General features: G+C 39.6%; 1 protein-coding gene across 1 annotated transcript; it reads left to right on the forward strand.

Moving 5' to 3' along the window:
- The first annotated feature begins 4,083 nt into the window (after positions 1-4,083).
- Positions 4,084-7,329, forward strand: GHSR (growth hormone secretagogue receptor). Its single transcript, XM_052648725.1, has 2 exons — positions 4,084-4,879; positions 7,025-7,329. Exons 1-2 carry the CDS (start codon positions 4,084-4,086, stop codon positions 7,327-7,329), a joined length of 1,101 nt encoding a protein of 366 aa, XP_052504685.1.
- The last annotated feature ends 6,269 nt before the right edge of the window (positions 7,330-13,598 follow it).

A 13,598-nucleotide genomic window follows, 5' to 3' on the forward strand; every position in this document is an offset into this window, starting at 1 on the left:
TCTTTACCACTGAGCCACTTAGGAAATTCTCTGTTTATCTACACACATGTAATTATTCTAAAACAGAAGCATAGATCATGGTTAAGTATATATTTTTAAGAATATTTTCTTTTACATAGTTATCAATTCCAGTAAACTTAACATTGATTCAATACTTCTATCTAATCTATCACCCATATTCTAAGTTTGTCACTTAACCCAATATTGACCTTTATAGAAGTTTTTATCCTCCAGTTTAGGATCCAGTCTAGGACAGAAATTACAGTTAGCTGTTACATCTCTTTGGTTTTCTTTTGTCTGGAACATTTTCCCAGTCTTTCTTTGTCATACATAACATTGACAGTTTGGGAAAGAATTTTAAAAATAGAATATTCCTCGTTTTGAGTCTGTCTGATGTTTCCTTGTGATTAGTTAGAGACTGTGCATCCCTAGCTGGAATACCATGTAAGGGACTTTGTGTCTTTTACAGAGCATCACACTGGTGGTGTTAATTATGATCTCTTGCTAAGAGTGTGTCTGATTTATCTACTGAATTATCATCATCTCATGACACTTTCAAAAAACATTTATCCTAGCTCTGTTGATAGACAGAGTCTAGGCCATAATATTATAGGAGCGATAACCATCCCTACAGCCTAAACTTAAGTTTCTAAATGCCATTCCCCTCTATAAGTAGCAGGAATTCTTGGAGAAATAGCTGCTCCCAGGTCTAGGGTAGGGAACTTACACAGTAAGTTACTTACAAGCGGTGTTTTACTGTGCCACACATTTTGGCAAGGAAATGTGGCAAGACTTTTTCAAAGTCTAAGCAAGTCATGTCAGAGGCCCTTGAGCCAGCTTGAAAGGGATCTCATTAGCTAAAGATAGGATAATTTAAGCATCAAAAAGAAAAGAAAATACTGTAATTTGGACTGCTCCTCACTGAATATATGAAAATCTATGAATCCATAATAATACTCCTCAAAGGATAAGGTATGCTGGGTTTTTATGCTCCAGTGTGGTTTTGTTCCTATCTGAACAGTTTAGCATACTCTGCTTCACCTGTTGGAACTCAACTTTGAAAATCCAGCTCAGGTGGTACATCCTCTGAGAAGTCTTCCCTAAAACCTCTGTGCAGCTCATTGTTTCTCCATATTTCAACAGAGCTCATTGTACATGCCTCTTTAAATGCACATATCAAACTGTACTGGAATTGCTTGTTTAACTGTACTTTTCTCTCCATAATGTAAGTTTATAAATACAGGACCTTTCTGACTTCTTCTTCTTCTTCTTTTTTTTTTTTTTTTGCTCATTCCCAGTACCTGACACCTACTAATAGAAAGTTTTATATATTTTTACAATATTATGTGTTGTAAATGAATGAATCGATTTCAATAGTATCTCCTGGTTTTTTTTCATCATCACACAATACAGATTTGTCTTTATTTTAGAAAATAATTAAATACAGTTAAAATCTGGCTATTTTGGCCAACATGGCAAATTTTTGTTATAACGATTTTTAAGAAGAATTTCACCTATTTATTAGCTATTGCTTTTACACTCAGTAGATTAGAAATATGTCCCCACAATCTTTTCCTTATTCTTATTCTTAGGCTACAGCCTCCTGTGGTATTTTTATTTATCCCACTGTTTTCTCCCCCTAGAGGTTTGTCTGCACACAGACCACTGATAATGTAGAGTGCATGCTAAGTCAGTTCAGTAATGTCCAACTCTTTGCGACCTCATGGACTGTAGCCCACCAGGCTCCTCTGTCCATGAGGTTCTCCAGGCAAGGATACTTGAGTGGGCAGCCATGCTTTCCTGCAGGAGATCTTCATGACCCAGGGATGGAACCCACATCTCTTAACCTGCTGCATTGGCAGATGGGTTCTTTACCACTAGTGCCATATGGAAAACCCAATAATGTAGGGTAGGACGTGTTAAAGTCAAATCTAGTTGCTATGTGAGGGCTTCTCATTTTGATGGCTTCTCTTGTTGCAGAGCATGGGCTATTGAGGGCAGGGACTTCAGTAGCTGCCCCCTGGCATGTGGGATCCTAGTTTCCAGATGAGGGATTGAACCCTCATCTGCATTGGCAAGCAGATTCTTAACCACTGAGACCATCAGGCAGTCCCTCATCTTTTTCTAAAATAACGATTGTAATAGATCTTTGCTCCAACATCTGTAACATAGCAGTAGTAACCTATGTAGCATTTTCCAGTATGTTGCCTGTACTAAACTTCCAGTCTCTCTCTGTGTGTGGACTCTTTCATGCACATATGCATACATCCAGCCTTAAATTTTTGTGGACTTTAAAGCATTAACGATTTAGTCAGTAGAGGTAATATAAACCATCTGTCACAGGCATATGCAAAGGCCCTAAAACGCTTCGGGAGAGCTGTCTCTCATACAAAGTCAATTTAGGCCACGGGTAGATGAGTGCGAATAGGCGCGGTCAGCGAAGCCACTTAATATGAGTCTGTGTTTGGGAGGAATCTCCCGGCTCCCTTGTGGAGCTGGGCTGAGGCCCTGAGGCCAGAAGTGAAAAAGATGAGAGTCAGCGGCGGACCTCAGCGGGGTGAGCAGTGCCGCGAGGTAGGAGGAGCCGGTCGCTGGCCGCGGTGCTGAACACGCTTGTGAGCTGCCGCCAGGTTGGCTCGCTGGAAGAGGCCCGGCGGGTTAGTGAGTTAGAGGGCAGCCTCCAGCTTCGCTCCTTAGTTTGCGGATTCCTGGCTCTGAGCAGAGGACACTGTGACTGCGTCCAGAGAGAGTCACCTAGAGAGCGTAGAGGCAGCCTCCGACCCATACCCACGAAGCGCAGCTCCTGCCCCTCAATAGCAGTAACAGTAACGCTGCTGCCTATATTTACGTATTAAGCTACAACTTTTGACATCTATTTTCAGCAGTTTTCACAACATCCTCGAAATGTGAAGCAAGAAGGTTGATGATTTACCCAAAGGCTAATCTTTCTTATCCATGCCTCAGAAAATGTTTACTGATCACCCTCAACGTACCAGCCTTACAGCCTCTGCTACGCCCCCTTTACCAGCTCCCCCCACCTCTGCCACGCTAGCATGCCCCTTAGCTTTTCCTCCTCCTCCGAGGTTTGCTGCAGCAAAAGTAATCTCCTACACAGCATATTCCCTACCACCGCCCAGTTGGGAGACTGCACAAAGGGCTGGAATTCACAATAATTTATTCACACATCTTGCTCCTTCGTTCTCAGAAGTCCACCAGATGGGATATTCAAATCTAGTACCTGAGTCCCCTGCTCGCTGTGTGACCTTGGACAAGTGGCCGCACCTCTCTAAGCCTGCTTCTCCTCGCGAAGACGATGGTAGGTTCCAGGACCGTGTGAGGCTCTTCCCAGGTGCCCAAGGTCTCCTCTCCCGTCGAAACACTCCCTACCTCCTTTTCCCAAGCTCAGTTGTGCACTCTCAGTTTTCGACACCAGGTTTGTAGCCAACTCTAACCCTTGTTGAGGCAAGTCCCGAGAACTGAAGGTGTTCTCCCCACTATCCCCGCCCCCATCCTCAGGTGTGATCTGCCTTTGGGGCCACACTGGGCACGAAGCGCCCAAGGCTAGTGAGGGAGCGCTCCCGCGCGCTGCAGCATCGCAGTGCCGGGTCTCCGCTTCGCAGCGCTTTGGGAAATGAGAGATGCAGCTGGAGACTGAACGCAAAAGGGAAGCAGAGTTGGTGAAGCTACTCCAGGGACAGGTACCTGTGTGGAGGCCGGCTGGAGGCTGGGTTGGGAGAGAGGGTCTTTGGGGGAGAGAAAGGGGTAAACGAGAGGTGCCAGAGCTGTGGGTCACTCTATCCATCTCACTACCAGTGTGTGCGTGTGCGTGTGTGTGTGCGTGTGTGTGTGTGTGTGTTTTCCTGCCTCCATCTCTCGCCCTCCTCCCCGCCTCAGGCTCTCAATCTCACCTTCTCGCTCAGCTAACTGCCTCTCCTCTCTCTCTTTTCCAAGCGTTCTCCCTGAGAGCGAGCGCACGCTCCTCCCTCCCACTCTTTTGAGCCTTAAGAGACCTTCTCCCGGACTAGCCGGATCCAGCCTCTCAGTGCAGTCGCGTCCCTGAACCAGTTAAGCAGAACCTGCAGCATGTGGAATGCGACGCGGAGCGAGGAGCTGGGGCCCAACCTCACGCTGCCGGACCTGGTCTGGGACGCTGCCCCCGACAACGACTCGCTGACAGACGAGCTGCCACCCCTCTTCCCCGCGCCGCTGCTGGCGGGAGTCACAGCCACCTGCGTGGCGCTCTTCGTGGTAGGCATCGCGGGCAACCTGCTCACCATGCTGGTAGTGTCGCGTTTCCGCGAGCTGCGTACCACTACCAACCTCTACCTGTCCAGCATGGCCTTCTCCGACTTACTCATCTTCCTCTGCATGCCCCTCGACCTCGTACGCCTCTGGCATTACCGGCCCTGGAACTTGGGCGACCTGCTCTGCAAACTCTTCCAGTTTGTCAGCGAGAGCTGCACCTACGCCACGGTGCTCACCATCACCGCGCTGAGCGTCGAGCGCTACTTCGCCATCTGCTTCCCGCTGCGGGCCAAGGTGGTGATCACCAAGGGCCGGGTGAAGCTCGTCGTCCTGGTCATCTGGGCCGTGGCTTTCTGCAGCGCCGGGCCCATCTTCATGCTGGTCGGAGTGGAGCATGAGAATGGTACCGACCCTCGGGACACCAACGAGTGCCGCGCCACCGAGTTCGCCGTGCGCTCCGGGCTGCTCACCATCATGGTGTGGGTGTCCAGCATCTTCTTCTTCCTGCCTGTTTTCTGCCTCACTGTGCTCTACAGCCTCATCGGCAGGAAGCTATGGAGGAGAAGACGCAGCGAGGCGGCGGTGGGCGCCTCGCTCAGAGACCAGAACCACAAACAAACCGTGAAGATGCTGGGTGGGTCTCAGCGCGCCTTCGAGCTCTCCTCTCCCCGTGCCTTCCCCTTCTCCCTGAGTCTCCCTCTCTCTCCTGTTTCTTGAAGTCTATGTTGCCCTATAAATCTCTCAATTATTCGCTCCAGTTTTGGTCTTCAGCCCTCTCTTTGGTCTCTAGTTTCTCTGTCGTGTGTCTACTTTTTTGTTTTCCATTTTTTTCTCTGTCTATATATCTCTGTTTCCCTCTCTCCTTTCTCCTTCCCTCCTCTCACCACTTGACTTTCTCCTTTGGTCTCTTTCTCCTTTGGTCTCTTTCTCTGTTTTCGTGCGTGTCTCATTCCTGGTCTTTCCTTCTCTCTTTCCTCTACAATGTAGTGCGTATTAGCCTAGAAACTTCGTGTCAAAACTGATATCTTTCATTAAAGAATCTATTGTGGTCTTGAAGCATTAAAGTTGATGTTAAGCTTCCTGCCTCAATATGGAGATAACTAAGTTGCATTAAGAAAAGCAGGTACTGGGAGTGAAAAAATCAGGCTTTGACTCTAGAAAGCATTCATTGGTAAATTTAACCAAAGATGTGATCATTTGGATAATTCTATCAGAGAAGATTCATTTTTCTTTCAACATTGTGATTTGATTTCTGACTTGTATTTTTTTCAGATAATTGCCTCAATTCTGTTTATCCTGATGCTGTTTATACAGCTTTGGAAGGAAGTACTGGGATCTCTGTTTTCACACTTACCTTTCTCTCCAAGTAGGAAAGGCTAGATAAACTAGGATAGGCAGGCTTCCAGCATAAGAAAAGGAGAAGGGGTGGAAGCTGGTAGGACTTACTATCTCTCCCCAAGTGAGCCTTCAGAAAACATCTGGATGCAATGCCACACTGGAGTGTGTATGGAATAGTTACTCCATAAATTCAGCTTCTGTAACTATATGTGTTTGGTACAAGTAATAGAAAGTGTGTTCACATCCAAGTGAAATTGTAATTCTACTTGCTTTTTTCAAAACCAGGATCTTTACATTTTATTATTTGGACATTCTAGTCAACATTTTGTACTGATTTGCATATTTAGTGCTTCTTAGAAGTCATTCCAGGATGATTTTGCATTGTAATTTTACAATTCCTGAAATCCTATATATTAAAGTGATAGAGTTTATTCAAAGAATGCCAGTTTGTTTTTTTCTTTTTTAAGACCAGTGATTCTCATAATATGACTAATAGACCGAAATCTGCTGGTGCTCCTCAAGGGACTTTAAATTCATGTTGCTGCTGGGGCAGTCAGTTGCTACTATGCAACTTAGTTTTGAGAGTACATTTAATAATTTCCTCTAATTTATTTTTAAACTGTTAATTATCCTCACTGGTGTCTCAATAGCAATGCTAATTTTGTTTTGCCTTGACAACTGGAAGGGAATCAGTCACTTGAGTGATTCCCTTAAGTGGCAAAAGGACCAGAATATTTTTTTCTGTTATTTTTCCTCTGATTTCTGAATTTTAAAAACTTAACCTAGAAATGCAAAGGTCTTGAAAAAAAAAAGCTACCTTACATGGGCAAAATTAAAACTTGGATGGATGATCATTAATGTTAGTTGGTTTTATGGCCTTTTATTCCTTACTTATGTCTATTTTAGGTGGAAAAGTCTCATTCATCTCTATGGTTCTCAATCCTGACTGCATATTCAGTCTTTTATGAAACTTTAAAAAGAAAAAAAGAGAACAGGTGTCCTGGTCTCCTTTCTAGAGAGTTTAATTTAGTTAGTTTGTATTATATCCAAGGAATCTGTGCCCCAGGAAACTCTGATACATAACTGTGGCTGATTACAACCACATTATCTCATATGGGTTTGATCTAACACATATAAAATGGTGGACTATTGAGACTAAATTGTCAGGTTACTAGAGTCAATATGTCAACTCAAGCACAAAATTACTAAAGTAGTTGTTAAATAGAAATGATTGGAAAGCTTAGTGAAAATGGTTGAACTGTTGGTCCAAACAGAGTCAATCTTGGTTAAAATATAGGAATGGGGAAGAGTAAAACATGATATTTTTCTGAAGTCAATTGTCATGCCACGCATAATCAAAACAAGTCCATGTCTTCAAAAGAGACTGCGGTTTGCTATGACCTATCTTGAACTGACGTTCTCTTTCTCATTGTCTTTTCAGCTGTAGTGGTTTTTGCTTTCATCCTCTGCTGGCTGCCCTTCCATGTAGGACGATATTTATTCTCCAAATCGTTCGAGCCTGGCTCTGTGGAGATCGCTCAGATCAGCCAATACTGCAACCTCGTCTCTTTCGTCCTCTTCTACCTCAGTGCTGCCATCAACCCTATTCTCTACAACATCATGTCCAAGAAGTACCGAGTGGCAGTGTTCAAACTTCTGGGATTTGAACCCTTCTCCCAGAGGAAGCTCTCCACTCTAAAGGATGAAAGTTCTCGGGCCTGGACAGAATCTAGTATTAATACATGATCAGCAATTAATTAATACATTGCCCAGTAAAGTCATCACTCATTATTCTACACCAGAAGCCATAGCACAGCAGAACTTGGGAGGAAGTTTGGAGGTTAATTTTGGAATTAGGGACACATAGATCTGAAGACAATTGGGAACAAGAAAAGAGAGACTTTGTAGTGTGTGAGCAGTTTGATTTGATTGCACACTCATCAGTGCTATCATACATGATTTCTGCATATTTCACTGCCTATCATTTTTGCATTCTGCTGTTGGTGCTAGCAAGGGCTCTGCAGTTCAGAGAAGGGAAGTAGTGTAGAGAAGGCAATTAGATCACTTTTTACTAAACAAATTCTAACTCTAATTTCTTTTTCACAATGATAATTTTTATTAAAATAAAAAAAAATGTAAAATATGACTTTCAGAAGCTAGAAAATTTCATAGAGTCCCAGATCAGTGCTGTCCAAGAGAAATATGATGCAAAGCACTTAAGAAACCAATATAAAATTGTTAATGAGAATTTTATGTTTTTTATGTTAAAGTCTTTAAAATCTGGTTTGTTTTTTAAATTTTAAATTCACCTTAATTTGGACGTTGGGTGTTCATCAGTAATACTTGATTTATTGCAATTTCATAAATTTTGCAGAAGAAAAAGTAGATTCATTAACCCAAGTTGTCTAAACATACTTAAAATTTCTCTAATAACTAAAACAACTATAAGTTCTTAACTTTAAAATTAATTGAAATTAGAAACTTAGTTCTTCAAGTTGCAATAGTCACATTTCAAGTGTTTCAATAACCAAATATGGCTAATGGCTACCATATTGGACAATGCAGCTCTAGAGTATATGGAAAATTATTGTTAATCTCATAGAAATGCTAAAAATAAATACTCATTTCCTGAAATGTTTTTATAGTGAAATTAGCATAGGAGAGTGTTAGAGTGATAAATTCTAAGGATTATACCTGAATGCCCTGTAATTTCTGCTTGGGAGAAAGTGGATATGAACTATAATATGCATGCATTTTTAATCAAGTTGGGTTGCAAGTGTTAGTAATCAGGAAATGAGACTTTTTAAAAACTGTAGAAAATCACAAATTACCTTTTTTGGCTTAACAAAAATACTTAAGCCAATCATAAGCCTTTGATTTGTGAATAAAGAATAATTTACAACTTACTCTGGAAAGTTTACAGAAACTTAGTAAACATAGTAATTTTTCAAATGGTGAAAAATTCACAGCCCCTTCAATGCTATTGTTGATTGATATTCAACACTTAAAAAAACCCTTATGATCATTTATTTCAAAATGCCTATGCATGCCCTGTCTCCAGATTAGTTGTGCTCTTTACATCCCACTGCTTATCTGATAGAAATGTTTACTTAGATTTCCAGTATTCCTCTTAATCATAATTATGAATGATTAGACACTGTAAATATTATACATATTGGTTATAAATCTAAAACTTTCATTTATATTCCTATTATTCCTCTTATAATTAACTCTTTTATATTAAATATAATATTCCAAAAAATGATTTTTTCATAGTCCTCTGTAATACTAAGTTATATAAGCAATTCCTTCATAAAGTTATTGGTTCAGTATGGAACTGATTGAACTAATTAGGTAAATTATTGCCATGACTGGTTTTCCCCACCCAAAGTATAGTTTATTATGCCAAAATAATCAATTGACTATTTTTTTTAATGAAAACATAATCATAATTAGAATAATTTCTCCAGAGAAATATTTCTAAAGTTCTTCCTGACACTAAAACTGTATTATCAATATAGTCTAAATGCAGAACTTCAGCAAATTGATTACTCAGTTAATTCTTTGGAGTGTATCTTTTTTTTTAAATACTGAATCATTTAAGCCCATTGAATACTAATTAGGTCATTCAACATTATTGTTCTAAATAGGTCCCGGTAAATCTCAAAGAGGTAATTCAATTTCCTGAAACCTTATTGTTTCTTTCTACAGATATATCCTATTTGAGAGGAAACAAGCAAAAAAAGGCTTGACTTGATCACATAGTTGATTGCTTTGGAGAAAAGCAACCCAACTTTTAATTATTCAGTACACCCCACTCTCCACCCCCCACTTTCTTGTAGGTTCATGTCCACAGTCTCAGTACAACTCACAGGGAATAGTTTCCATAGCAGGGGCCACTATTGTCCTTCATTAGAACTCAGAGAATAGTTTTAGAGAAAGGAATTGTTAATCATGCTCTTATATGATTGCCTTTTTATTTTTGTAACTTCTTTGTTTCATCATGGTCCATAAATTATTTCAGACTCAGCAAAAAGAGGAACTTATATGAGGAAAAATGTTCCTAAAGGTCCTTCAGTTCACGTTTAGTATGTGTCTGGTATGTTCTAAGCGCTAGAGATTCATAAGTTAAGTATTTGTATCCCTAATGAATTCATGACCACTTGTGTGTTATGTTATAGCAGATAACTAATATATTTAAATTATAAAGTAAGCATCTTCAGTCGACATTGTGCTGTGCACCTCCCTCTATTGTATATTTGGCTCGAAATATTCAGAACAGGCTGTTAGTACACAAACTAGTCAAATTTGTAGATGTAGTTATTGTCTGCCAGTGCATTCTTTTTCAATGTAAAAAAAAATAAAGAAACTGGTTTCAGTTATAATCTGTGTTTCTATTTTTCTGGTTACCTAGAATCAAGGTTTCTATTACCACACCTTACACTGTGTCACAAAATCAAGGGTTGGATTTTTTTCATTTTGGGAAATGACTGTTGTATGAGAAAGAACTTTTGAATAATTGCTTTTAGGAAAATACTCATTGCCACAAACTATTTAAAATTGTAAGTGTTGTGGCAATGAGAATGAGAAACACTTCTAATGTCTGGCCAGACCTTGAAAACCATTTCTTTATGGTCAGTTTTTTATTGCAATGAAGTTTCTTGTGATGGGATTTGACTTGAAATTCCACCTTGTCCACTCCAATGCTTTTACTAAGAACCTGAAATCATTATAATTTATAATTGTTAGTTCAACATTGACAATTTTAGCTGTGATTATATTGCTGTTTTTCATTTATTGCCGTACTTGAATTTAACTTTTTTTTAAAACTGTGAGACTTTTTTGCAAGATTGGTACCTGAAAAATACTCCCCTGTCTTTTAAAAAAGTGTGTTTTTAAAAAGTGTGTGCATCTGTAAAATGTGACATATATACATACATATATCGAAATTTCTTGTCACAGTGTCTAAGTTAATAGAATAGAGCATTCTGCTTCCAGAAACACTGTCTTCAGTGTAAATAATGCCCTTAAAAGATAAAGAGAGTGTCACTCATGGTTCATAATCTAATGATCCTTCTATGATTTATTTGCAATTTAAATTACACATTGTCATTTAAAAACTGTAAATTAAATTTCAATTTAAATTATCCAGGCCTGGATATATATAATTGGAACCTAACTAGATGATTAGTGACTGATGTTAACTCACTGAATTGATAACATGTTTCATCCAGAGAATGATCTCAATGTCCAAGGCAACAGAAAGCAATGTGCTGCTGGTGGTAAATTCTCGCTGTCAGTTCACGTCACTTGTTTATTCATATTAAATGAATTCAGCCATGTCGATGCTTGACAATAATCTCTTTGAAGCAGGTGATGGGAAGGTTTGGGCGAGGCTTGTTTTGGGTTTTTCCTTTTGAATGCAAACTTTGGCAGGGTGTTGGAGTTTAGCCATTTTGGTTGAGAGAATTATCATCACCCTTTGAAAAAAGAAAAAAAAAGCTGCCGTGTCTGTGTCCCTCCCAATTGCTTGGATATTTGCTGGAATTCCAATGAATAATTTATGTTGTGACACATACCCTCAAATCACTGCTGACTACCCTTAAAACTGACAAACCATTATGGCCTTCTGAAAGCATGTCTCATGTCAACGCTCAGAAAATTCTCCCAGAATGTTTATAGATTTTCTTTCCAGAACTATTCTGCCTCCCAGCCCCAGAGAAAGTGTTTGGGAAGAATAGTTTCAAAGATTTTCTGTGATTTAAGCATCTCAAATCTAAAGATTTCTCTGGCTCAAACAACAAAAATATTTATATTTTTCCATTTTAACTTGGTAAGTTTAGGATACTAAAGAGCGCTTGCTCATATAAATATGTTGATACAGCATAATCTCCCAGTTCACTTATACCTGCTGTACTCTCTGTCTGCGTAGAATTTACAACTTGGTTGATTTGTGTTATCCCAGTATAACCTAAATGTGACTAATGATATTTTGTTTTGTGATTCTTTTTATTTAAGGTTTTTGTGGATATTAAAGAGTTTACTTTAGCTCTCCAAGTACTTGTATTATGAAATTAGGCATTGGTTTTCCTTTCTTTGGGTGTCCTTAACCAAATAATCGCTTAATAAAAAAAGCCTAAAGCTAATTTCTTCCACTTACAAGGATAAATCTTGGTGTCTGGGTTATTTAACCTCTACTTTTGTCCTAGCTTCAGTCTAATTTTGTCCTTTTAATTTCTGAAATATGTATTGTGCAACTCTGAGGAGGTGTTTGTTGTAGCGAATTTTATTTCCCCAGAGACTCCAATGAGGTATACCATTCCTGTTAAGTATTAAGACTTGGGGACCCTGTGATATACTATGATTCCCATGTTCCCCCAGCTTTCTGACATTTACAGCCTGTCATCCCCAGAGACAATGGTGTTGCAGCTTCATGGTATTATACTAATGTGTGACCCAGAGGTTTCTGTTCTTCTTGCACACAGCATCCACTCACTGAATGTTGGTTTGACAAATGAAAGTTTCAAGACTAGCTTACGTGTCACTTGGACATTAGCTTCCAGATATATGGACTCCAGGTACTGATAAAATTTAAGACTAAAATTAGAAGATCAAAAAAAGTGGCCAACTTTTATATGCCAATTAAAAGACTTTAAAATACCCTACCACCATTACCATTATTTCAATTTTAAAAGAGCTTTAAAATGAAAAAAAGCAGCAAGGACATAATCTCAGAATAAAGGATCAGTACAGTGTAAAAATGCAACATATTCAACATCCCACAAAATTCTATACGTCTGCTGTTAATATGAGTTAATTACAATTTGGAAGTAGTGTCTAAAAATGAATAAGTAGTACTTGGCAGTAGTTAATAACACTAATCCAAAGAAGAAAATCATGGGATCTGTTTTCATTGATCTGATAAGGCTTTTGCCACTGTCTTCTGATCTCTGCTGTCTAACCTCTCCCTCAGTCTAAGGCCACTCAGTGCCCAACACATTCTCCCAGGTTCCCTCCTATGGCAGACCCTGGACCTGATTCAAGGTAGAAGAAGAGAGGCCAGCAGGCCTGCCCAGGATTCGGTAGGTATTATGTGCTACTTGCATCCCTACTTATAACTAATTCATCATCAGTTCCTGATTTCATAGCCACATCTTCCAAGGGGCCATCAAATTAACTATAAATCAACACACATCTCTTGAAGAATAGTTCGACAATGTGTATCAAATGCATGTAAACTCTGCATCCCTTTTGATCCAGTAATTTCACATCAAGACATAATTATGGAGGACCACAGAGATCTATATGTAATAGTGTTCCTTACCTCTTATTTGTGATAGTGAAAAGCTGAAAAACTCGAATGTTGGAGAATAGGAAATCGGTAAGTTTCAGAAATGATAATAGTTTGCATGTATGCAGCACTGTGGTAAGGGCTTTCAATTCCATTTCTCATATGATTGTCCCAACATACCTAAGAGGAGGGTCTGTTATTCTCTTCATTGGGTGGAGGGGTTTTGTCATATGGTCAGGAAAGGGCAGAGCTGGAATTTGACCCCAGGCCAGTTAGGCATTTGGTGCTCTCATTCCTGCTCTTCTGGAGCACTGTGTAGGCATTAAACATGTTATTGTTTAATTTAGAACTTAATAAAATGTGGGGAAATGTTTACATAGTATTAGTAAGTGAAAAAGCATATTATCCCATCTTGTAAAAAAAAAATTCATGTTCAAAACTTGAAGATACTACATTCAAAAGTCCTAAGAGCATTTCTCTGATTCACAGAAATATTTTCTTCTTTCTATTTTTTATGGTTTTCAATCTTTCTCCAAAGAATATGTATTATTCTTATAATAATAGCAAGTAGTAAACTGAGTTACTGCAGTTCAGAGACTGTCTATCTTTCTAACCCTGCCATCTCCCCAAGGGACTTGCCCTCTACTCTCTGCCTCTGTCTTGCCTCTGTTTGCAAGTTTCTTCTCCTCCCTCCCAAGTAAAATACCAGAAGCTGGTAGATGCT

The sequence above is a fragment of the Budorcas taxicolor genome, chromosome 1 (genome assembly GCF_023091745.1).
Source record: "Budorcas taxicolor isolate Tak-1 chromosome 1, Takin1.1, whole genome shotgun sequence".
NCBI classification, from domain to species: domain Eukaryota; kingdom Metazoa; phylum Chordata; class Mammalia; order Artiodactyla; family Bovidae; genus Budorcas; species Budorcas taxicolor.